At 38.2% G+C, this 23,840-nt stretch overlaps 1 protein-coding gene across 3 annotated transcripts in view; it reads right to left on the reverse strand.

The window, feature by feature from the left end:
- Positions 1–23,840, reverse strand: part of LOC136880956 (thiamine transporter 1) — an 84,376-nt gene that overhangs the window by 18,613 nt on the left and 41,923 nt on the right. For all 3 annotated transcript variants that reach the window (XR_011018694.1, XM_067153504.2, XM_067153505.2), the window contains exons 5-8: positions 21,979–22,271; positions 16,667–16,781; positions 10,727–10,919; positions 2,715–2,856 (exon numbers count right to left, since the gene is read on the reverse strand). Coding sequence is in view for 2 of the 3 variants with exons in the window: in XM_067153504.2 (XP_067009605.2) it covers positions 2,715–2,856; positions 10,727–10,919; positions 16,667–16,781; positions 21,979–22,271 (743 nt within the window). In the remaining variant the exon portion in view is untranslated. The remainder of the gene's footprint in view (positions 1–2,714; positions 2,857–10,726; positions 10,920–16,666; positions 16,782–21,978; positions 22,272–23,840) is intronic.

A 23,840-nucleotide genomic window follows, 5' to 3' on the forward strand; every position in this document is an offset into this window, starting at 1 on the left:
TGTCTGACACATGGTGTGAATGGTCGTATAAAGACTTTTAATGTACATATTTCAACGTGTAACTACACCAGTTTTAATATGTCCTTACTCATTTGTTTGTGATTTGTTTTATGGCTGATGATGACATTTAAATGTCGAAACTGGTCCCATGTTAAATAAATGTTGTGAATAACATCTATACAACACGTAATTAGTATTGAATAGGTTAAACCTTATAAATAACTCATCTCTGTGATCTCAGTTCAATACGGAAACAACAATGAAACTCATATCTTTGAATCACCTTCGAATGTCGACGAGAGAACTCGCTAGTGAACATACCAAGGAAACGATACCGAAGGTGATCGATCGCGTGCAATATAATCACTGGGGGCACAAATATCGATAATGGAAAAAATAGCACGCGCTTAATCACTCATAATAACGGATGCATTAAGTGATAGGGCTCTCGCTGTAACCAAAGGATAATACACGGTTTAATGTAGGAATTTTGAAGGGACAGACAAAAATTGTTGTTATAACGAGACCTCGTTATATGCCATACTCGCTATAGCAGACTTCTACTGTATGTTAAGTTATTTTAAGAAAGAACATCACATACAATTTGAATGTCCAGTATTTCAATCAGTGCTTTGAAAATGGTTTTTTGACTGAAGCTCCTAAAATTTTTATCCTACATTTCAAGACTCTGTGAAACTTTCATCAAGAGGACTTTCACTTCGTATAAGACCTTACTTATTCAAAAAGGAAATGGTGCTATATTTTCAGAAAAAGAGAACTTTTAAGCTAGTGTTATACGTTATTGTTCCCAGTTCATGTTTTTAATCATGTCAATTTCTACCAATTATCCAGAAGATTAGTGTACGTATTTATTACGCATTGTTTTTGTAACCTTAAGTTGTTATTGTCTGTTTTCAAGTTTATGGCTGAAGATGATGCATACACGCATCGAAACCAGTCTCATTATTAATAAAATGTTATAATTCATCTTATAACATTGTATTGTATTGAATAGGTGGACCCCACCATTTTGTTCCCATTATAGAACTTTCACATGACAAGGGAAGGAAGTCTCTCGCTTCTGTGTGCATTGCAATTTTCAACATAGTACAGTAACCCCCACCCTTGTACGATTTCCCGGCTGGCACTTCTCTCCTTTGAAACCACAAGTCCATTTGGGCTCAGCATTGATAATACTGTTCGGTGCATATGAAATATGAGCCACGCTTTTTCGCCAACTGTCGGTATCGCTAGTGTTCGCGGATTCTGCTTCTCCACACACTGCCTGCTGTGTGATATTGTGGCGTTCCTTAAAACGCTGAATGCAAAAGAATTATGATTTCACTCGAACTTAGCAAATATGAAACACACTGAACACACACCGAAGTGAGTGAAAGTGCAGAAAGCTACCCCTGCACATTTCGAAAGACGCATTCTTTCATGACGTGGAGAAATTTTGAATTTAAATTACTTCCTAAAATACTTTCTTTTTTCAATGTAAAGGCAGTTTTGATTTAAAAGTCTGAATTTCGGTAATGGGACCGACACTGTTCTTTGAATTACGAATTATCCGTACTTCGAATTAACAATTTAAATATCATGCAAAACCATACCTCATGTTTCTGGCAACAAGGGTTTCTTCGAATTAGGTGAGATTTTGAATTAACTGATTTTGAATTATTGAGGTTCTACTGTATTGCTACAACAAATGTTACTAGAAGCCTCTTATTTCAGATCACTGTGTTATTAAACATTATTTTCTGGTCACACTCTTAGACAATGAATTGGAGGTTATACTAGGCCATATACAACTGCGATAGAATGACTTTGGCCACCATTTTGAATCCAACAAAACTTTGATCAACTCCAGTGATTGATTCAAAACTAAAAGGTGCGAGTTTCAACATTTGCACTACCTTTGCGCGCTTAAAGATGCATATGCCAGTCCACTTTCTGAGAGATTTTAATTTTGTCTTCGTCAGTAAGGAATTTCACGACTTTTTCCGTATCCATAACTAAGCTATCATGTGACAAATACCTACTACACCAGTCAACTCCACACAATTATGTTCCTAATCCAGATGTAGGCTGGAACGCGACAAATATTTAGTTCACTTCACTGTGCAACTCAACACAAAATAAATTTCTAACTTCTGAATGGAATGTGAAATACCAGCACAAACAGGCTCACTGGCTTATTCAGCAATCTCACTGCTAACAGGCAAGCTAAACTGAATATTCCTTATACTAACTGCTTGCTACTGAAAGGTGCAACTTATCCTGTGAAGTTCAGGAATTCAAGGCCTTTTTCAGTAATCTCGCAATTGTGGCGATGGCTCTTACCCAAGTTGGAAATCGCGTTTCTTTCACAAGGAATGACAAATAACATTTTCAGGGCTAGGAAAAATGTGATCATACTAAGTGGTAATAGCACAAATTCGTAACACAATAAGCGTGGTATTTTTTATATAGATTTAATACGATGAGAAATGGAACTTTGAATTTACAACATGCTAAGCAGGAAAATGTATTAATGAGGAATGTACTAATGAGGTTTCACTGCTTCAGTTGTTAGTTTCTGTTAACTCCTACCACGTGAGAGTTAATTATTTCCTTACCTCACAAATACCCTTCTTACTCCATCTCTGAGTTATCTCAGTAGGCTATGATCACAGAGCTGAAAACTACACAGTCTTACTATTACAGGATCTTACCTGCGTGCGTGGGTTGAGAGCTAGACCACTTTCTTCCACCACTATAGTTGTAAGAATGGTCTGAAGAACAAGTGCAAAGAAGGTATTCACACCAAAAATTAACCCATAGCTATCCTCTTTAATGTACTTAGCCACTTCTGAACTGCAAAGAGAGGAAACAAATCCATGAATTTAGATATTTCTCTTTGATACAAGTTCGTGAAGTATAATGCAAAAGATGTGTATTCAGACTAAACTCTAAATGTTGCAAACAAACACCAGGACAAAAAACAAAGGAAACGGTGGAAGGTCAATGAAGGTAAAGGGAGAAAAATGAAGATGTAAAATGTCAATGAGCAATAACCCAGTAGATATTATTATGACAGAAATTCAAAGTAAACAAGAACCACCCAGCTCACGGGTACATGATTAATCAGACAGCATCAACGAATGTTCTAATCACAACTGCCGTTACTGTATTGGAAAATTGAACATAAATAGCTTCTGCTTTTCAGCTGATCAAATGCAATCATTATGATGTCCAACTGTATTGAATGAAAAGATAATGATGATCAATTTCCTAAAAATATGAAATAAATATATGAGGGTAATCCCAAAAATAAGGTCTCCTATATTTTTATAAATACAGAACTCTGTTCGTGTGGCTGTTGGTCACAATATTGAGAAGAGTGTCTCCTGTGCTCACATATAAACACGCGCACGCCGCGCTAAGGCACTCAGTCTTGGCTTGGCAGCCGTTGAGAACAGAGCTCCCGTTGGATGTTACCGCGAAGTGTGAAGTGCGCGCAGTTATTTACCCAGAGGGATTCCGAGACTGGATATCAGCTAGTGCTGAAGTTATTGTCAAAATCAGGAAGCTAGGAAGAATGATAGGAACATACACGAAGAATAAACACAATGACAAGTCAATGAGGTAATAGGAAGTACAAGAAAGTAGAGACAAGAGAAACATGAAGATGTAAAAGCACAAGATAATTTTCTGACCTTTCACAGTCATCCTCAAATATGAACTCTTTGCTCATCAATCTCAATTTTCCTAGTGGTACTTATCAGCCCTTGACAACCTTACTTCTACTATTCAGCTTTACAGGGTGGCCAGCAATCTAGCTTTTTCAAATTCAAGATTTTTCCCCCCAGGTTTTGCAGGTCATAAATCATGGTTTTCCAAGGTTTTCTTCCTAGTTATATCCCACACATCTGCAAGTCATTTGCCAACTTATTTCATCTCCTTCTTCCATTACTCCTGTCCAGGGAGCTCCTGGATCAATGACCCCCTATTTCCTTCTACCACTCTTTTTTTGCATACGGTTCCCACCTCCAGTTGTCGTCTTCCAATATTCTCCTTAATCTGGTCCTACCATCTCTTCCACAGTCTCCCTCTTGGCTTCGTTCTGTCACATCTCTGCCCCAAAATTACTTTTGGAATTCTCTCCGCTTTCATTCCTTAAACGTGCCCAAAGCATCTAAGGCGAGCCTTCCCTATCTGGTCTCCCAGGCTTTCAACATCCAGCTTCCCTCTGAACTCCTCATAATTGATCTTGCCCCTTCTTGTATTGTCTTTAATTTTATTTCCAATGCCTGTATTCTACTCTCACCTCTCATTATTACTGTCCATGTTTCAGCAGCATACGTCAATATTGGCTCAAAAGTTAAGGAAAAATCCTTTTTTCTCGACGCCCAACTGAATACTCTGTATGTTAATTCTGGGTCATTGTAGGCCAGAAAATAGTGTGTTTTATTTGTCCTTTTTGCCTTTTGGGTGTTTTTTGTTTATTGGCCATTTTTTAGATCTTAACAGTATTTTTGGGCAATGTCTCCTTTTTTCAAGTACATTTTTACTGCCCATTCTCAATCATTTGTTAGTTCATCCATCACCTATTAAACATCCTTTCTCTAGCAAATACATATATTTGAACCATATCTGAAAAGAGATAAAATGAAATGAAATGAAAAGAAAATCTAATTGGTGCATGAATAATCCAGGCGCATCAAGTTATGTGCAAGAAAGTGAAATATTACAAGGAGAAAATTCTGATGCTAGTGATTTTGAAGAGGAAGATCTCACTAGCTTCAAATATGAACCCTTAACATCCGTTGATGTCGAGAGAAGTATCACTATGTTTCGCAAAGTGCTGTCTGAAAATAGATGATTCTTTACACCTAAGAACCTGAATATGACTATTGTGATATACTCCAAAGGCAACCGTCTCCGAATTCCAATTTCTGTAACCCTAGTGTTGTTAAGCCAAATATGATTCCACTTAATCTAATTTCAATGTCTATCTCCAAGATGTCTGTTGCAAGTTCGCTGAATTCATTCTAGGTGGCAAAAATATATCATTCTAAATTCTGCAAGTACATTTTTAGCAAACATGGACATATTTTTTAAATTATGTTAAAATAAAGAAGACAGTGTCCCCAGGACGAAAGTTTGGGACAGTCTGGTGCGAAAAGGAATTGGACAGGGATTAATAAAAATGATCAAGGCATTGTATAAGGAATGTTGTAGTTGTGTGCAAACACAAGTTGGCAGGACAAGTTGGTTCAAAATAACTAGTGGGCTGAGACAAGGAAGTGTTCATCACCAATCCTGTTTACAATAGTAATGGATGACATCATGAGAACAGCAAAAGCAGCATATGGAGGAAGCGAAATGAACATGATGTTATTTGCAGATGATATTGTTGCAACCTTACCAAAAGAACACTAAACATCAAAATTAAAACCAGCACAATACTTACCGTAAGGGCAGTAGTACAAAATATGAAGCGTGGAGGACATAAGCATACAGGAAAAAGGCCAGGGTCTTACATAAACGTTGATAGGTTCCCAGGTAAATATTGCTAACTACCAAATGAGAGATCAGATTAAATTTTAAAATAAGGAAAATTTAGTTAGTAAATAAATTTTGAAAATCAGTATAATACAAGAACAGTTAAAAATAGATATTTTCCTTTTTCTTAGAAAAATTAAAACACAATTAAACTAAAAGAGAGAAACAGGATTTTAAAATAATATGGAAATCAAGGTGAAATGAATCTCACATTAAAAATAGGCTTCCACCAAAATTAAGGTTTGAAAATTCATAACTAACTTGTTACCTGACGTACAGAAATATTAAAAATTTATTTAAAATTTGGTTCCAACCGATATGCGGGCCCGCGATATAAATTCTGTTTAAAATAGAAATTTGCTACACTACAAACAGGTAAGAGGATACACGCACAAGAAAAACACACACAATAGCGTACAATTAAAAATCAGTGGCTCCAACCGCGAATAAAAAAACTACATAATTAAAGGAAACCAGATTAAATAATAATAAAACAAGGTGGGTAACTATCCCAACCAAATTAGAAAATATCAATGGAAAAGATACATAATGCGTTCCCACATAATAATAGAACTCGGAGCACACCCCAGGACTGACATTTACAGACGCCAAACCATCATCTCATCATAATCATCAAAGCCACCAAAATAAATAACGTGTCATCAGATAAGATAAGAAAGCGGTGACCACCATGCAATAATAACAATGGCAAGAAGCCGCAAACAAAGAGCAGAATGAGACAGGCAAACGTTAGGAGTTTGGCATATTTAAAGTTCAATATCGACCAGCAAATTTCAATCTTTTACAGACTCAACCTTATTAAAATCATAATAAATTTTTTCATTACTCCCGTGGGTTACAATACGAAATTACATTTACTTTTGTTAAACAGTACGTCAACTGCTTAAATAATTTAGAATCGAGGGGGCTTTGGATCACGCCAAGATGCATATATGAGGTGTCATTTAATTTAAGTCCCAACAATGCAAATAATGATCACATCTAAATAATAACCAACTAGAGGCATTAGTAACAGGTAGAAGGTAAATACGAACAACGTAGAAAATTAGGGAGGTAAATAAAATTAAATGAACAGAATAATAATAATAATAATAATAATAATAATAATAATAATAATAATAATAATGTCGACAATAATAATGATAATAAACACCACCAAGAATGAGTAGGCAAACAAGATACGAACCACAACACAGTAAGTTTAAACAACACCCATGAACTACAGCCTCATACACGCATACCTAGCGATTCCAAGTTCCCGTAAAATATTGTTACATACTTTTACAAATTTAAATCCTATCCGTTACAGTAAATTTTGTTACCAGACGTTTACAGCTTTTGATTAACCAACAGACATTTCGAAGATGTGCTCCTTGCCTGTACAAGCTCACTTGAATAAACTATGCTTTCCAGTACTTGATTATAGTTAAGATATCCAACTTACAACACATCTGCACTTCGCATCTGGTTAACGGTAAACACTCACACTAAGTTTTCTACTTACAGTAATGAAATACAATGGTTGGAGCTCACGTGGATATTAAAAAGAAAAAAAAAGGCATAGCCCTAATAGCGTCGCACTCATCCTGGCGATTCACTCTCCATTATTAGCACTTTCTGGCAACATGAAGTTGTCTTCATACGAGCGCGTCTAATCAGCGCCATGTTGAAAGCTCGAACACAGCGGACCGACTCACTGCTCTCCTTGAGCACGCCGGAAGTCCACACTGCTCCCAGCGTTCCAAGTCGCACACTCTGCGCATGGCTGCTCGGCCCTCGATCAAAATCTAGCCACTCAGATTAATCCAGGAAATACGTAATAATAAGAAAAATAGTTTGAATCAAGTGTGTATGGAAAATTCCAACTAAATGACAGTCTCAAACAATGAGCGATAGATAACGTCTCGTTTCACAAGTACACATGCCAGAAATATAAATGAATTCTCGTAGATGTTTCCAAGTTGTAATTCCATGATCCCAAATAAATATTAGTTCCCATTTTCACGTTACAATTGTGATTAGGGGAGAAGACGACAGGAAGGTTCAAAAACAGTTGAATGTGGTGAATGGGAAGATTGAAGAATGTGGATTGAAAATAAGTGTAGAAAAGAGTAAAACTCTTGTTATGACTAGTGGGGAGAAAGAAGTGAAAGGTCAGATTAGACTTGCAGACAAGCCCCTGGAAGTAGTGGAAACGTTTAAATACCTGGGGAGTGAATTAATGGAGAATGCTCGACTGGATGCTGAGATTAGTAAAAGGATTCAAGCTGGAAGTTGTTTTTATCATAGTGTAAGAAACATGTTATGGGACAAAGATGTGCCAATGGAAGCAAAGGATACTATGTACAAGATGTATTACGTACCCATAACAACTTACGGAGCAGAAACTTGGACAATGACAAAGAAGGATGAGAGTCGAATACAGGCGACCAAAATGAAGTTCTTGAGGAGTATGATACAGAAGAGTAGAAGAGACAAAATAAGGAATGAGAAAATCTGGGAAGAAATTGGAATGGAAAAACTGAATGATAGAATAGAGAAGAGCCGACTAAGATGGTTTGGGCACATAAAGCGAATGAGCGACGAAAGAATGCCAAAAAAAGTGATGGAAATGCAAATCCAAGGAAGGAGAGGCCGTGGACAACCACGATTAAGATGGAAGGATACCATCCAATGCAGCATTATAGAAAGAAACCTGGACTGGGACACAGTGTTGGAGGAGGAGTGGTAGAAAGACCGAATAAAGTGGAGAGGAACCATATTTGCCCCTAGCTGGCTACAGCTGGATAAAGGGAAATGATGATGATGATGATGATGACTGTCTGAAAGAAGAAGTAGTTTTCACTCATATATTTTTGCACTGTTATGTTGCATACCACCAGAATTTTGCACTTTAAAATATTTTATTCCTTCATTAAATCTATATTCTGTATATAAAATAAGAGTTTTTACCAGGTGAGTTGGCCGTGCGGTGTGCGGCTGTAAGCTTGCATCCAGGACACAGTGGGTTTGAATCCCACTCTTGGCAGCCCTGAAGATGGTTTTCTGTGGTTTCCCATTTTCACACCAGGCAAATGCTGGGGCTGTACCTTAAGGCCATGGCTGCTTCCTTCCAACTCCTAGGCCTTTCCTATCCCACCGTCGCCATAAGACCTATCTGTGTTGTTGCGACGTAAAGCCACTAGCAAAAAAAGTAGTTTTGTCTGTACATTGCTCAGAATTTTAAAATAATGGTATTTCTGTATCAGTCATGTGCACACTAACAGGGTAATGCACGTTTTACTTATCTGTAATTTCTGTCCGTCTGTCTACATACGTACACGCATCACGAGAAAATGGCTGAAGAGAATTGAATGAAAATTGGTATCTAAAGTCGGGGGATGAACCACTACAATCTAGGCTATGTATGTATGTATGTATGTATGTATGTATGTATGTATGTATGTTTAGTCCTCAGCCCGAAGGCTGGTTGGATCCTCAACAGCTCCACCATCAGCTGTCATAGATGGCCTAGGCATCACTGAAGAGGCGTACTAGGGAAATGAGGAGTGAGGTAGTTTCCTGTTGCTTTCCTCACAGAGCCAGAAGTTGCTATTACATATCAGTCTGCCAAGCCCACCGAAATGCATGCACCAACTGACCCTATGAGCAATATTTTCACACCATTCATAGCAGGGACTGGCTGCAGAAGGTATGGCATTACTAGCATCACTCATACCTCAGTCACTTTCATTTTGTCAAAGCCAAGGATAAAGCTGAGACAGATCAATGAAAGTAACAAAATTGCTCTAGCCCATACCAGAAGACATTGTGCACTGTAAACACTAGGTCCCGCCAGCAAAGGCTACACATCACTTTATTCATGCTCAGTGATATGGTAGTTTAGGGGAAGGCCTAAAATTTAATTCTCAAATATTTATGTTATTGGTGGTTCTATCGATAAATACTAAAGTTATATGGCATTAAATTTCCTATCATTTATGTCGTATACATTTTTACCGTACCGGCTATGATAACACAGATAATCATGAATTTGTATTTTTGTATTGTTTTGTTGCCAAGTCCATATCAACGCCGAGCCACGAGAAAATAGGTACACAGAATTAAAATCGGTATATAGAGCCGGGGAATAAGAAAATACACTCTAAGCTATAAACAATTTTATTCACTCGGGATGAAATGATAATTTTGGGGAAGGTGCCTAAAATTTAATTTTTAAATACCTACGTTATTGGTCCTATCGAAGAGTACTACATAACAAAAGTTAGAGAGAATACAATTTCCGATCATTTATGTTTTATTCAGTTTTACCATACCGACTATGATAAGTGTGGGATTTCAGAGTCGGAAGAAAACTAAATGTCAATGCCTATAATATCGAAAGCACATAACATTGATCAACAGTAACATTAACATTACATTGTTTGTTGTGATGTGCTGCCACTCAACTCTGATAGATGGGATTACTGTTGCGTACTGAGCATAACAGCCTGACTGAATAATGGTGGGAAATAGCTGGGGAGTTGGATAACTTTCTTCTTTAGCATGCCATTCTTCTGGTTAATACACTTTCTGATACTGCTGGTACGTAACACAGTGGTTCATCATAGTATTCCAGCTATTCCATCCCTTCTCTGACGCGCAGATTGGAATAAGCAGTGTGGACACTTAATGTAGAGGCTCACTTAGTAGTAATAGTAGTAGTATGACATGGTCTAAAATTACAATTTCGGCCTATTCCAAATTATAGCACCACAATTCACTAAATAACTCAAAATTCAACCCTGATAAGAGCCATTTATTAAGAGAAGCTTCTTCCTCTTCACTTTTATTAATTTCTATATTCATTCTATTCCAAATTAGCAGCAAAGAGAGGATTTCTCCTCTGGCTTGGAGGAAAAATTTGCTCCACGTCAAATAGTCACACCCTCTCCCAGTGTAGTGAATTGAGATTTTTGGACTCATTGGATACTCCTAGGAAACATTAGTAAAAGGGCATAGTTTCTGCCCTGAGACTCTCCACTATTCAACACCCCATCCCCCCAAAAGAAACGAAGAGTGTTCACGGATCATGGCTCTCTAAGGCCTGGCCATTCCAGCTATAAAAACAAATGATATACTTATCAAGCACTAGATATTTATTACTAGGGATACTTACTTTGCAATGGTGATCATTGTGTGATACAGCACTCCGAAGATAATATATAAACAGTACGCCAGGATCAAAGATGAGGAAAAGGAAGAGATCAATAAAGCAATTCCTTGAAGTATTGAACAAAGTGCAAGAGCCGCTTCACCAAGAATGCGCCAGTCTAGTTTGAGCCAGCCACATGCCAAAGCTGTGGCAGCACCTAAGGAAAATACAGGAGTAGCACAACTAATGTTATAACCACATTTTTAAGCACATAAGCAACAAAATTAGCTATCAGGAACAGAGAAAGCAAGCGAGTTATTATGGCATGAATATTATTATCTAAAAAAAAAAAAAAAGTTATGTTACTTGGTAACACTCCTTAAATTGCTATAGGTTGTAAGAGATGCCAGTTGTAGGAATTTTGTCCTACAGGAGTACTTTAAGGAGCCAGAATCAATACATTGGACTATAGCATTTAACACTTTCAAGAGCCACTGAACTCAGTCAGGAACCAAACTAAAAATAAACTGATTGTGCCACTGAGATTACTTTCTTATTCTGACAAATTACATGCACATCAACTTAGCATCAACTGTCTGTCTATAAAATTGTTATGTTTCGTCTGTTACCTTTGTCAACACCTTTATTCAGAGGGAATTCAGGTGTCAAATTATTATCTGGTGCTTGAAATATATGCACGTTTGGTGCAAACTTGTCTGACCATATAGGCAGGTCTATGTCAGTGTCATTTCTTCATCTCTCTGGCAGCAAATCATAACGACTATCACCATCACTTCACTAATACCCTCAGTATCACTACCACCGCTATAGAAATCCAATCTCCTCTATAAGTGTAAGATTTCCTCTGGATACATCTTACATTCATGCGTGGCAGCCATTATTCAAACACAATTTTTACAACTGTGTGACGAAAAAAAAGTTTTCCTACAGAACTACATGTAGAAATCATATAAAATATGTGGTTTAAAGTGTGACTAATAGATGGCAGAAGCATATCACACAGTTATAAGGCAGCTCAAGTATATTTGATCGCAGCACTGACGGGCCATCCGAGGTAGCTCGAGTATATTCAATCGCAGCAGTAAAGGGGTTAAAAACTACTTTTATAGATAGGCATAATAGTCTTTTGAGTTTCTGCTATGTGAAAGAAGTAAACTGCGGGAATCCTTTACATTCTGCGAAGACTTTGCTCTACATTCTTATGAGAGAAACTCGGCAGATCTCAACTATGACTGTTTTGACAGTTCTGTATTCCCGCAGTTTACTTTTTTCACACGGCAAAAAACCAAAAGATTATCCCATCTCTTATTATGGGCTGTGAAAGCATTAATCTAAATATGCTTTTATTGAATTTATTTTATACAATATCTTTAAAATTATTGTATGCTCATGAGTAATTATTTCCATGAATACAATTTAGAAAGCAGTAAAATTCTTGGACAGTGGGTGACAGTTCAATGTCATAATGAATGATAGATAATACAGTTGTCAAAACTACAACTGAATTCAAGTGAAATGTCTATTTAGTGGCCTCCTTTCGGTAAATAAGTTGAGCAAAGCAAGGCATAAGGAATTAGAGGGACTCCATTTAGGTGTGTGTATAAAAATATACCACCACTGATCTGTCTCTCCATCGGCAAGGTATAAGAGGTTAGATTTCGATGAGGCATGAATGTTTATATATCATCGTTCATTGAACACAAGAGATTTTTGTTCAGGGGTGCATGAGTGAGTGCATGAATATCATCACTGGCTGAGACGTATTGCCATTTGAGAGTTTTACCCAGAAATTTTAAATGAAGTTCAGTCTAGTTTTATTTGGCTAGTAGCCTAATTACCGTATTTCACGGCATAATCGTCGCACTTTTTATACCAAAATTTTCGAAAAAAATTGTAGGGTGCAACCATTATACGATGAATATTTAATACCAGTATTTGTATTACTCAAAAAATGTATTTATAACTAAATTGTATTTGATACAAATTTAAGATGCACGTAATACTCGCGTTTATACATCAAAATAATTAAAATAGTCTAAAACAAAATTCATAATTTTTCGCAACAATTCGGCGAACGTTTTTCCAACCTGAAAATAAAAATGAATGTATTAAGTTAATTTATCATTAATTTGAGTATTAAAGTTAAAATATTACTCTTGCAAAAAATTATCGCTTTGTTGTGAAACGCGGACTTACCGGTACGCAATTTATTCCAAATCTTCGGTGTCGCCATCGCAGGTTTCGCTATCTGATGCGCCGTCCTCGCCTCTGTTAATACCAGTATCAGATTCTTCGTCTCCCTGTCACACTGCGTCATCTTCGGAACCGTCTAGTGCATTCGAAATCCCAGTCCTTTTGAAGCTCTTGGAGACTAGTTCAGGTGGTATAAGATCCCAACTCTTCTTCACCCACGAGCATAACAAGTCCAAGGGTGGACGCCTGATATTTTCGGCGGGCGTCAATTGCTGATCGCCGCTCATCATCCACTCGTTGTAAAATCGACATAAGTGGTCTTTAAAGGGTTTATTAACACATACGTCTAGTGGCTGCAAAGCAGATGTTAGGCCACCAGGAATGACTATCTGTCGTGTCTTATTTGTAGTGAGAATTTGCTTCACTTCGTTCACGAGGTGACCTCGGAAACTATCTAAAACAAGCAGAGCTGGTTGTTTTAGTAGTGCACCAGGTCTTCTATTCCACACAGTTTTAACCCAGTCCAGCATGAGTTCTACGTCCATCCAACCCTTTGGTTGCACTCGTACATGAATTCTACGGGGAAACTGTATATTCTTAGGCATCATTTTCCTCTTGAAAATGATGTAAGGCGGCAACTTTCTCCCGTCAGCTGTAATGGCTAGCATTGCCGTGCATCGCAACTTCTCACTACCGCTGGTTTTCATTAATACACTCCGTGATCCTTTTAGCGCAATAGTGCTGTTGCGAGGCATATCAAAAAAGATTGGAGTCTGATCGGCATTACCGATTTGAGAAAGCAAGTACGAAGTTTCCTTGTGCAAACGTATGACAAATCGGTAAAAATTTACAATCTTGTCCGTGTAATCAGCAGGCAACTTTTGGCTTAGTGTTGTTCTCCTTCGCACTGACAGATTGTGTTGTCGCATGAACCCCTTAATCCACCCACGAGTCGCCTTAAACTGAGTTACTGGTATGTTGTGTTTGCGCGCTACCTCCTGTCCCTTAATTTGTAACATTTCATATGATACACTGCAGCCATTGTTACGTATTTCACTGACGTACCTAAACACTTCTTCGTCAGTTATAGGAAACTTCCCTGTTTTAGGACCTCTAAACGCACGTCTAGAAGGGTTTGTGCTTTTTAGCTTGTTTTTTAGTTTCCGCCAGTCACGCACCAACTTTTCACTCACAGTAAATTTTCTTTCTGCAGCTCTGTTCCCGTGCTGTTCAGCGAAGGCAATTACGCTTAGCTTGAAGCCCGCAGAATAGTTTCTATATTTACCCATAATCGCTTATAAATGCTTCACACGTTAATGTTTTGCGATATAAATGACTTTCCGTAATTGTTCACTATTAAAACAAATTATTTCTGCAAACACCCAAAACACAAATTAAAAACTTAAATTCTCACGCACACATGTCTACAGTAATCACGTAAATCTGAAACAAATAAATGCATCTGTGATCTGTCCATTCCAGAGCAGCCAATACTGTTAGGCACAGCAAGGAAGCATGCAACAATTTATCAGTTTAGCTCGTTGGTTGCGACACACTACTGCGCTTGCGCAAAGCTCGCAAACCGGAGCTCTAGCTAGCGCGGTGTAGATCTACTGTATAGTTGACTGTATTCCGAGATGTCAGTAACAAACATTCATTTTTTTCAATTTCTTTTAAACATACGGTAATTAGGTTAATATTTCTTCCCAGTTATTGATGATTTTACATTACATTACTGTCGAGTTTATAAAATAAAACTTTAATAGCATTGGATAATAATTATCTTGACTGCTTGGATAAAAGTTTTCATCCCATGCCCGGACACTTATGACGTAGTAGTAAGATAAGAGTCTAGCGATGACAACTGAGACATCGTAAATAATTCGGCTGAATAATTCCGTGGAAATCTGCGTTATCGTCTTGGATTTCACTTCGTGCGCAATAACACAGGAGCCGGCCCCATGGTGTAGGGGTAGCGTGCTGGCCTCTTACACGGAGGCTTCGGGTTCAATTCACGGCCGGGTCAGGGAATTTTACCTGTATCTGAGGGCTGGTTCAAGGTCCATTCAACCTACCTAGCCGGTATTTCCTGGCGACGTTGCCGATAAGCGATAACTTACAGCCTTACGTATTTCAAATGGGAACTCATAATATGTAGGTGGTGAATAAATAGTACACTGTCTCGCGACCACGTTGTCAAACTGCCGATAGCCTACCGGTAAGCATAATATGTAGGTGGTGAATAAATAGTACACTGTCTCGCGACCACGTTGTCAAACTGCCGATAGTCTACCGGTAAGCCATGCGTCGTACATATACCGGTATTATTTATTTATACGTTGTGCAACATGTCGCAAACGTGACTGTGTTGCCAAATTGCCCATAAACCATACACGTATTTAAATTGCGCATTCATGTGCAACTTACGTTGCAGTTCCATTTACCTTTTAACCAGATTAGTGAACAAAATTTGGACGTGCGACGATTATGTAATTACAGGTTTAAAGTCCGATTTTTGTATTGAAAATAAAGGATGCGATGATTACGCGGTGGCGACGATTATGCCGTGAAATACGGTATATACTTTTGGACAAAATAACAAGCAACACAGGCAAGTAATGGGAATCATCCTTAGACAGTGGGCAAGGTTTCTTGATAAACTCAACCAACAATACTATGTTCACAATATAATTTAACTCATTGCGGACCGTGGACGGCGTAAGACGTTTAAGCTTGCTCCTATGCTGCGGGCCGTGGACGGCGTAAGACGTTTAATGTTCCGCGTGAAGCAATGCTGTTTATATTCGTCATCTATGCAGTCTTACACCTTAGTCAGCGTTACTGGTTGTAGCAGGAAGTTGGTTTACCTTTTTGAGATAACCCTTGCGTTGAGTGGGCTCATGTTTATCTTAGCTGTTTTAGCGGGAATATCTCAGCACTTCCTCGCGCGTCAAGACGGTACTCGAGGTTCCAATGCAGTGCGTGTCGTTCTTACGGAAGATTAATTATCAGATATTGTTCACAATGATTCTGGTGATGAACTTATTCCTGAAATACTCAGATAGTGAAAGTGAGAGTGACGAGGAAATTCCGATTCCCGAATCCGATAGGCCTATAGAGAAAAGTGAAGTGTCTGATGCATATCATCCTAGTTATTGCCCACCCGTTCCACCATTTACAGAGAATTCAGCTATAAACGTTCAAATAGAAAATAAGCAGGATATTTTGACTTATGTGAGTATTTTCATGAATGACGAATTTTATCAGTGTGTGTGTGAGCTGACCAATCTATATGCGAGTCAAGTGATAAGTGCGGTGCCCCGGCCTTTCACAAAGAAATCGATCATGCAATCGTGGAAACAGTCCAAAATCCTGATATAAAAATGTACTGGACCGAAGACCCTATTTTTCATACTCTGATATTTTCTAATACAATGTTCCGAACACGCTTCCTTCATATTCTTTCATTTCTTCACTTCGGTGACAGTAATCATTATGCCGAAAATACAGATTGGCTGTATAAAATTAGACGTATTTTGAAACCTGTGACACCAGATATCACACCCTAAATATTTACTAGAGGTAAGCACAAAGTATCATTTTTCCAACATTTATAGTTTAGGAGTAATTGTAACTTGTATTAAGTGATGCACGTCAAGAGGGCCGGGCATGAAAATGGCTGGTCCAGGCATTCAAGTGTCCCGCTCAGAAGCAGGTACTGAACGTGTTAATAATATCAATACTCCTTACCTATCAAGGTGTATGCAGCCTCAACAGCTGCATAGTAAAGTTGTTGCTCCTCTCCAGTATTCTCCTCAATTTCTGTTCTTATGTCCTGCCATAGATTCTGGATGTATGTAATACACTGGAATAAAGAGAAATGTCCTTCAATTTTCAGTTCTTGACATGGCGGACTAGTGTTGGGAAGGGATGAAGGAAGGTTAAGATGGCTCTGAGGGTCCCACATACAGTTTTGTGCATAATGCAAAACTGCAAAAAACATACCAAAACTCTGGTGTTATGAATCCGACTTCTCTTAGGCTACCAATATTTAAAAAATACTAGTATGTTGCTCTTTATTTTCGCACTTCAACATGTCCTCTGCAGTGCCGGCCTGTAGCTGAGAAGTCAGAAGAGCTGGCAGAAAAAACAATGAGAAAAAAAAAAGAATGCTGCTTTTATAGCTACAGAACAAGCATGGCCAACAAAACAATTTCTGCAGAGTTGGAGATGAGCATAACCATGGGAATTCCTTAAACATAGACCATTTTAAACTACAATTGTAGCATTTACCTGAACATTCCACTTCTTTTGTACCACATATTTGTAGAGATCAGTAGGGTATCCAAAATTTAAAATTTCAATCAATCATCATTTATCTGCATTTACGGCCGTTGTCCAGGTGACAGATTAATAATTTACTTACTCCTTTACCAAATGATTTCGAAGAACTTGGAAATTGATAAAACATTTCTTTGATAAATTATTCCAATCCCTAAGTCCTTCTTATCTTCTTCTTTCCAAAGTGAAAATGGCATTTCTAATAAAGCACCCACTACATAATTACCAACTTTCAAAAAGAGAAATCCAGAAGATACTAAAGTGGAAAAATTTTAACAACGCGCACATGTGTTGCAAAGTCTTGAGATATAGCGAAAAAGGATGGCAAGGGGGAAGAGTACAAACAATACTAATACAAGTCAAATACATGTTATGATCAAGCCCGAAGGCCTGCAGATTATGAGGTGTTGTGTGGTCAGCACGACGAATCCTCTCGGCAGTTATTCTTGGATTTCTAGACCGGGGCCGCCATCTCACCACCAGATAGCTCCTCAATTGTAATCAGCTAATCACGTAGGCTGAGTGCACCTCGAACCAAATCTCACATACAGGTAAAAATCCCTGACCTGGCCAGGAATCGAACCCGGGGCCTCCGGGTAAGAGGCAGGCATGCTACCTCCACACCGCGGGGCCGGCACTGGAGGTTGTACTGGTCAAAAATAGGAAGAGATAAAAATAAATCGGAAAATCGGAAGACGAGTTAAAAAAACAGAAAGTTTCTGGGTAAATCGGAAGGGTTGGCAGGTATTGCATTGCTGTGCGGTAAAGTCAGAACAGAAAGCATTAGCCTGGATATGCTATCATACTTAGGAACACCATCAGCTCCACGAATGTTCATCAAGCAAGCCCATTTGGTATCATCTGTCGGATTTTCACTCTCAACAGTAGCACAGTCATCAATCTGGAGAGCTACAAATTGGTTCTGAAGCACATTCATTGCATCCTCAGCCGACTCTCGGTCCTTCCTCGGCAGCAATGATGGAAATCTTTCTATAAAGAATTGTACAGAAGAAAACTGGGCATCTTCAATTTTCGAAACATCTGTAACCTTTGCATGTTTCAGTACTTTATCATTGAGAGAGAACTTGTTAATAATATAATCACATACTGTAGAGAAGTAACCCCTGGCAGATGAAAAGAATGCCTCTATCATAGAGTTTCTTCTCCAAGTTTATTGTCTCAACGCCAATGACTAGCTAACTAACGAATGTGAATGACTAGCTCATCATTGTCTCTCTGATTCTCAATAGAATGGTATGGAACTTTTAATAAAAGGGAACTTTTGAGCACTTTTGGTTTAACAAATCCGGAAAGCAGCTCCTTTAACAGGTTCGTCATTAGTTCTAGTAGTTTATGAATGTGAGGGGAAGCATTCTGAAGTGTAGAATTGAAATTCTCAAATAAAGGAAGGCACAGCATGCCTTATTTAAGCCTGATGACAGAACCATAAAAGTTTTTTTCTTCACGATTTTGAATAATGTTCTTATTCTTTAGTACAGGAGTATCAGATTTTGAGACACATGTCGATTAAGCAGTACTCAAGCAGGAGTATGGCCCGCCATCTATGAGTGATATCCTTTTACTAAATCAGTTGCGTGGCAATCTTCTTTGCTCTTTGTTGACAAATACCGCATGTCCGTGGTAATAAAATAAGTTTATATCAAAATATGTTGAATTATTAATGACTAATCCACTATAATTTTATTACAAGAACATAATACCAGCCCTATGTGTCTAGAGATGCATTTTTGCAACATGCAATATCTACGGATTGTGAGATGTAATTTAAAACATCCTGAAATTTCAGTTATATCCTATCGAACTCAGGATTTCAGTTCTGTTCAAATTTTCTTATTATTACTATTCTCCCTCCTTTCCCTTTTCCTAATTAGCATATACGGCAGCAAAATAATTATAAATTGAATGGATACAAATTAAATATCGAAGGTCCCGTCATACCAATGGTGTATTGTATATAAACACGTCTTCGTATAGGAGAAATAGAATCATAGCACTATAATAAAACTGAAAAGAATATGTTATTAAAATGATACATCCAATGATCAGAAGAACCAGAAATGGAAGTAGCGACCAAGTAACGACAGGAAAACCATAGAAATATTATCACTATGCAGAGCTCATAGTCATGTAGAACAGTCAGTTCAATTTGATAACAAAAAGTTATTCTGGACTTATATGGATTTAATAAACTGATGCATCCACTACGTCTGTACTTCTGTAGAATGATCGCTAATTACGGTACTCTACTACAATGTAGTGCCAGAATGTGAAGACCAAAGAGAATAAGTGAAAATGGAAGTGTGGCTTGAGTCACAACACACACGTCCTGCTTAGAGCGCATCCAATCCTACGTCACGAAGGAATTCTGTGCTGCTCAATCTTGCTCGACCAAGCTTGACACACCAGTTCGTGATGTAGATGTTTATTCCCATAGAGAACTTGAAATATTTGTCCCGAATGAGTAAATTTATAATACCAATATAAATGGTCTGTTATTGGACATTATAAATTTTCCAGCTAACTCATTACTGGTTGCCAGTGTTTCGCTCCCATGTGCTAAGTTGGGCTCTTCAGTTGGTACATAGCACACCCACCAAGACACATGGCTAGTACATACCGTGGAGGCCACTGTGTAGGCTACTTGGAGCCACCGGCAGTGCCAATGCACTATAAGAGACGTTGTCTCATTACCAAAAAATTGATGCCTGCTTGGCCATCAGATAATGTAGATGTTGATTCTCATAGGGAATCTGAAATATTTGTCCCAAATGAGTAAATTTATAATACCAATATAAATGGCCCGTTATTGGACATTATAAATCATCCTTAAATTTTGTATTGGAGACATGTTTAACAGATTTAATGTGATTCACAAATTCTGTTCTACCTCCGTGAGAACAGTTTATATCACACGAGCACATGGAACAGAATGCGAACATTTTGCCTTTCTGTGATCGTATAAAACAAGGAAATTCAGCAGAATATGCCTCCCTAAAAGATTGATAATATCGTTCCTTAGTTGAACACATTACGAACACCACTAAAAATACTAAATCGCTTACATATTCATCACACGATTCCACAAGTTTCCGAACAAACAAATCCGATTTGGACGCAGAAAGCGAAAACAATCGTGAATTTTCAAAATTTGTACAATAACGTTCTTCATCCGTACAACCGTTAAACACAACTCAAAATCCGTACATTTTACAGAAAAACCAGAATACCTGGCATGTGTGCCACTATATCATAAACAGGATTCATATTTAAAACAGCACAGCTCTACAGAAGGAAGCGTATTCCAGTGCAGTGAATGAGCACTCTCCATTAACTTCCGTTCAAGTAGATGTCTTCTTTCAAATCTACTGTGGCACTGAGCTCGATAGCTGCAGTCGCTTAAGTGCGGCCAGTATCCAGTATTCGGGAGATAGTAGGTTCGATTCCCACTGTCGACAGTCCTGAAAATGGTTTCCCGTGGTTTCCCATTTTCACACCAGGCAAATGCTGGGACTGTACCTTAATTAAGGCCACGTCCGCTTCCTTCTCAATCCTAGCCATTTCCTATCCCATCATCGCCGTAAGACCTATCTGTGTCGGTGCGACGTAAAGTCACTTGTAAATAAAACAACAACCCTACTGTAAATACAGACCTTGTCCAGCTAGATCATTTCTAATCTGATCATCCATCTCTTCCTTGGGAAATCTCTTGATCTTTTGCCTCCAAGTGCCTTCTCAAACCACACTCTAGCTGTTTTTTGTGGGTCCATTCTTTTGATATTAACCAAATCATTTCCACCTGACTCCGACACAGATCTCACTAAGGATTTTTTTCACTTGGACAAGATGGCGTATCTTGTTGTCTTTTTTTTTTTTTTTGTTATTGTCCCTCTTTGTTTGCTGATATTTCTGTTAGTTTGTATGCAGGTTTCTAGTGTGTATGTTGTAACTGTTACAAAGAAGCTCCTGTGGAGTATTAATTTCGATCTTAATGAAAATTGCCTATCCCAAAGAAGTTTTCTCACAAGATGATAAAACTGTGCTCGTAAATGGAATTATTGTAGTTAAAATGTCACTGTCTGTCCACGCAGCTGAGATATAAGGGACTATGGACGTTTCGTACTATTTTCAGTTTCACTATAGCAATCATGGGGATCACTTTTTATCACTACACTACACTTTCAAGCTTATCTAATTCTGAAATCAACATTTCATCACCAATTTCATCACCTAGGAAAATTTCATTTATCACTCTTTCAAGGTGATCAGTCAGAATGTGTTGACACTTGTTATGTGAAGCCAAAATGGCAAATAATTTACATGTATTTCCCTTGTTCAAGGTTTCTAAGAGTTTTAGTCAAGATCAAACCTTTGAGTCTTACAAAAGGAAAAAACAAAACAAAACATGAACATATTTGTCTCGACGACTTTCTAGGCTGCGAGGAAGGAGAATGTGCATCTAAGTGTTGAAACATGCCAATGTCAGAGAATGAGTGGGTTTGAAGCAGTTGCGTTCACATGCCTGAGCCAGGCAATGAGTTAGGAGAGTGCATGTTGGTAAGAATGAAGGTAGGCGCTATTAGAAGTAAATAATAAAATCCAACCTACCTTTCCCTTGTTTCCCTTAACCATTTTAAACTGTGGCTACACACAAGATCATATAGTAACCATGTGATTTACATGAAGGAGAAAATAGTGTTCACCTGTAAGAAACCGCATGTTGCTAGAGCCCACCAGATAGACCATTTCACCACATACCAGTTGCTGAATGCGTGCTTGAAGTCTTGCCAGAGATATTTATAAGCCTTCAGAAGAATATGCAGCATGCCATTAGACTTAGGGCTTTCCCGGGACAGCATATCAGGGGGACCAACACTGGAATGAACTGTAGCAGCCTCATTATCAACACCTGCTAAGCTGCTTTCCCCACGATGAAAGTACAGACTGTGTTTCACAGGGGGGAGGAAGAATGCCCAAATGGTCGCAACACTTTCTGCTGAAAGAAAAAACAATGACAGAAATTCAGTAATATTTATTTCTCTTCGTTTATTCTTGTATTGTTAATCTACTTATTCCCTTACAGTTATTTCCATAGATTTAAGTTCCTTTACAATGCTCTGATGGTAAGCTCCAGAAATGAAATTAGTAATTGGTGATACGATGTTCCTTTTCTCTTGAGGTTTCAGCAAGGCTTCAAAAAATAGTGATGATATGGTAACAAGCTTTTGGACTTTTGCCATGTCAAGAAAACAAGATGAAATTCTTAATGTTTTGCAGAGAACTTTAGAAGAAAATCTCATCTGTTCATGAGGAAGACTTCTTGACATAGCAAAAGCCCAAAAGCTTATTATCATGTCTACAATTACGGGCCGTGAAAGCATCAATCTAAAAATGACTATGCAGTTATAAGTCATCTTGATATCTATAGATCATTAAGCTAGGCAGTAGTCATTTTTGGCTATGCGGTTCTCGAAGTTGTGAACTTGCATTCGTCATATAGCGAATTTAAACCCTGGCAGCTCTGAAGATGATTTTTTGTAGTTTCTCACTTTCATATCAGGCAAATGCTTGAGCTATACCATAATTGAAGCCATGGATGGTTTCCTCCCAGCATCCTATTATCGTCATAAAACTGTGTTGGTGTGGTGGGAAAAAAAAAAAGAGGAGGTCAATTAGCAAACCCTAAGTTCCTTGAAACATTGAAAGGGCCATGGCTGACATTAATTAGGAACCTCATCATTCAATACATTTACAGATTTTCAGCGACAATGGGACAGTAAAGGGCAAGGACTGAGAAGGAAGCAGCTGTGGCCTTATCTGAGGTACAGCCCCAGCATTTGCCTGGTGTGAAGAAGGGGAAAACCATGGAGAAATACGTCTTCAGGACTGTCATTGGTGGGATTTGAACCCATCAGCTCCCGAATGTAATCTTACAACTAAACGGCTCTTACCATACAGTAACTCAAATAAAGCAGAAGGAAGAGGCATGGAATAATGCTAAGTTCAATTGAAGAATTATACCTAGTTAGGCAGAGGTGGAGAGCACTCTTACACTGTACCCACTCAACTGAAGTCATCATCATCATCATCATTTTTCTAATCTTGTACATAGACAGGAAAGAGAATTGAATCTGAATAGCATAATAAGAAACACTGCAGCTATACATGATTTACTTGAAGGTACCTCAACAAGAAGGGGGGGGGGGGAATCAACTTTATGGCCTCAGCTTTACATGCAGGCATTTTGATTTAATGCCATTTAAACTGTCTGCATGTGAATTTCAATGCTTTGTTTTACCATACTAGATGGCAGTGGAACCAAAAGTCTGTTGGGTGACCTAATGCTTTTGGTCAATTTTGTCTGGCAAACATTGAATTTGTTGCCAGAGGTGTTTTGCAAGCCAACGGGATATAATATGGAAAGCCAAATGGATCTTTTCGTGAGATTCAAAAAATATTACTATCAATGCCAGGTTTGAACCTCCAACCACAGATATGGTGGCCAATAGTCTTCCACTGACCCAAAGAGAGAGCTTGAGTAAAGAAGATTAGTATCTAATAAATC

The sequence above is a fragment of the Anabrus simplex genome, chromosome 9, assembly GCF_040414725.1.
Source record: "Anabrus simplex isolate iqAnaSimp1 chromosome 9, ASM4041472v1, whole genome shotgun sequence".
NCBI lineage: Eukaryota > Metazoa > Arthropoda > Insecta > Orthoptera > Tettigoniidae > Anabrus > Anabrus simplex.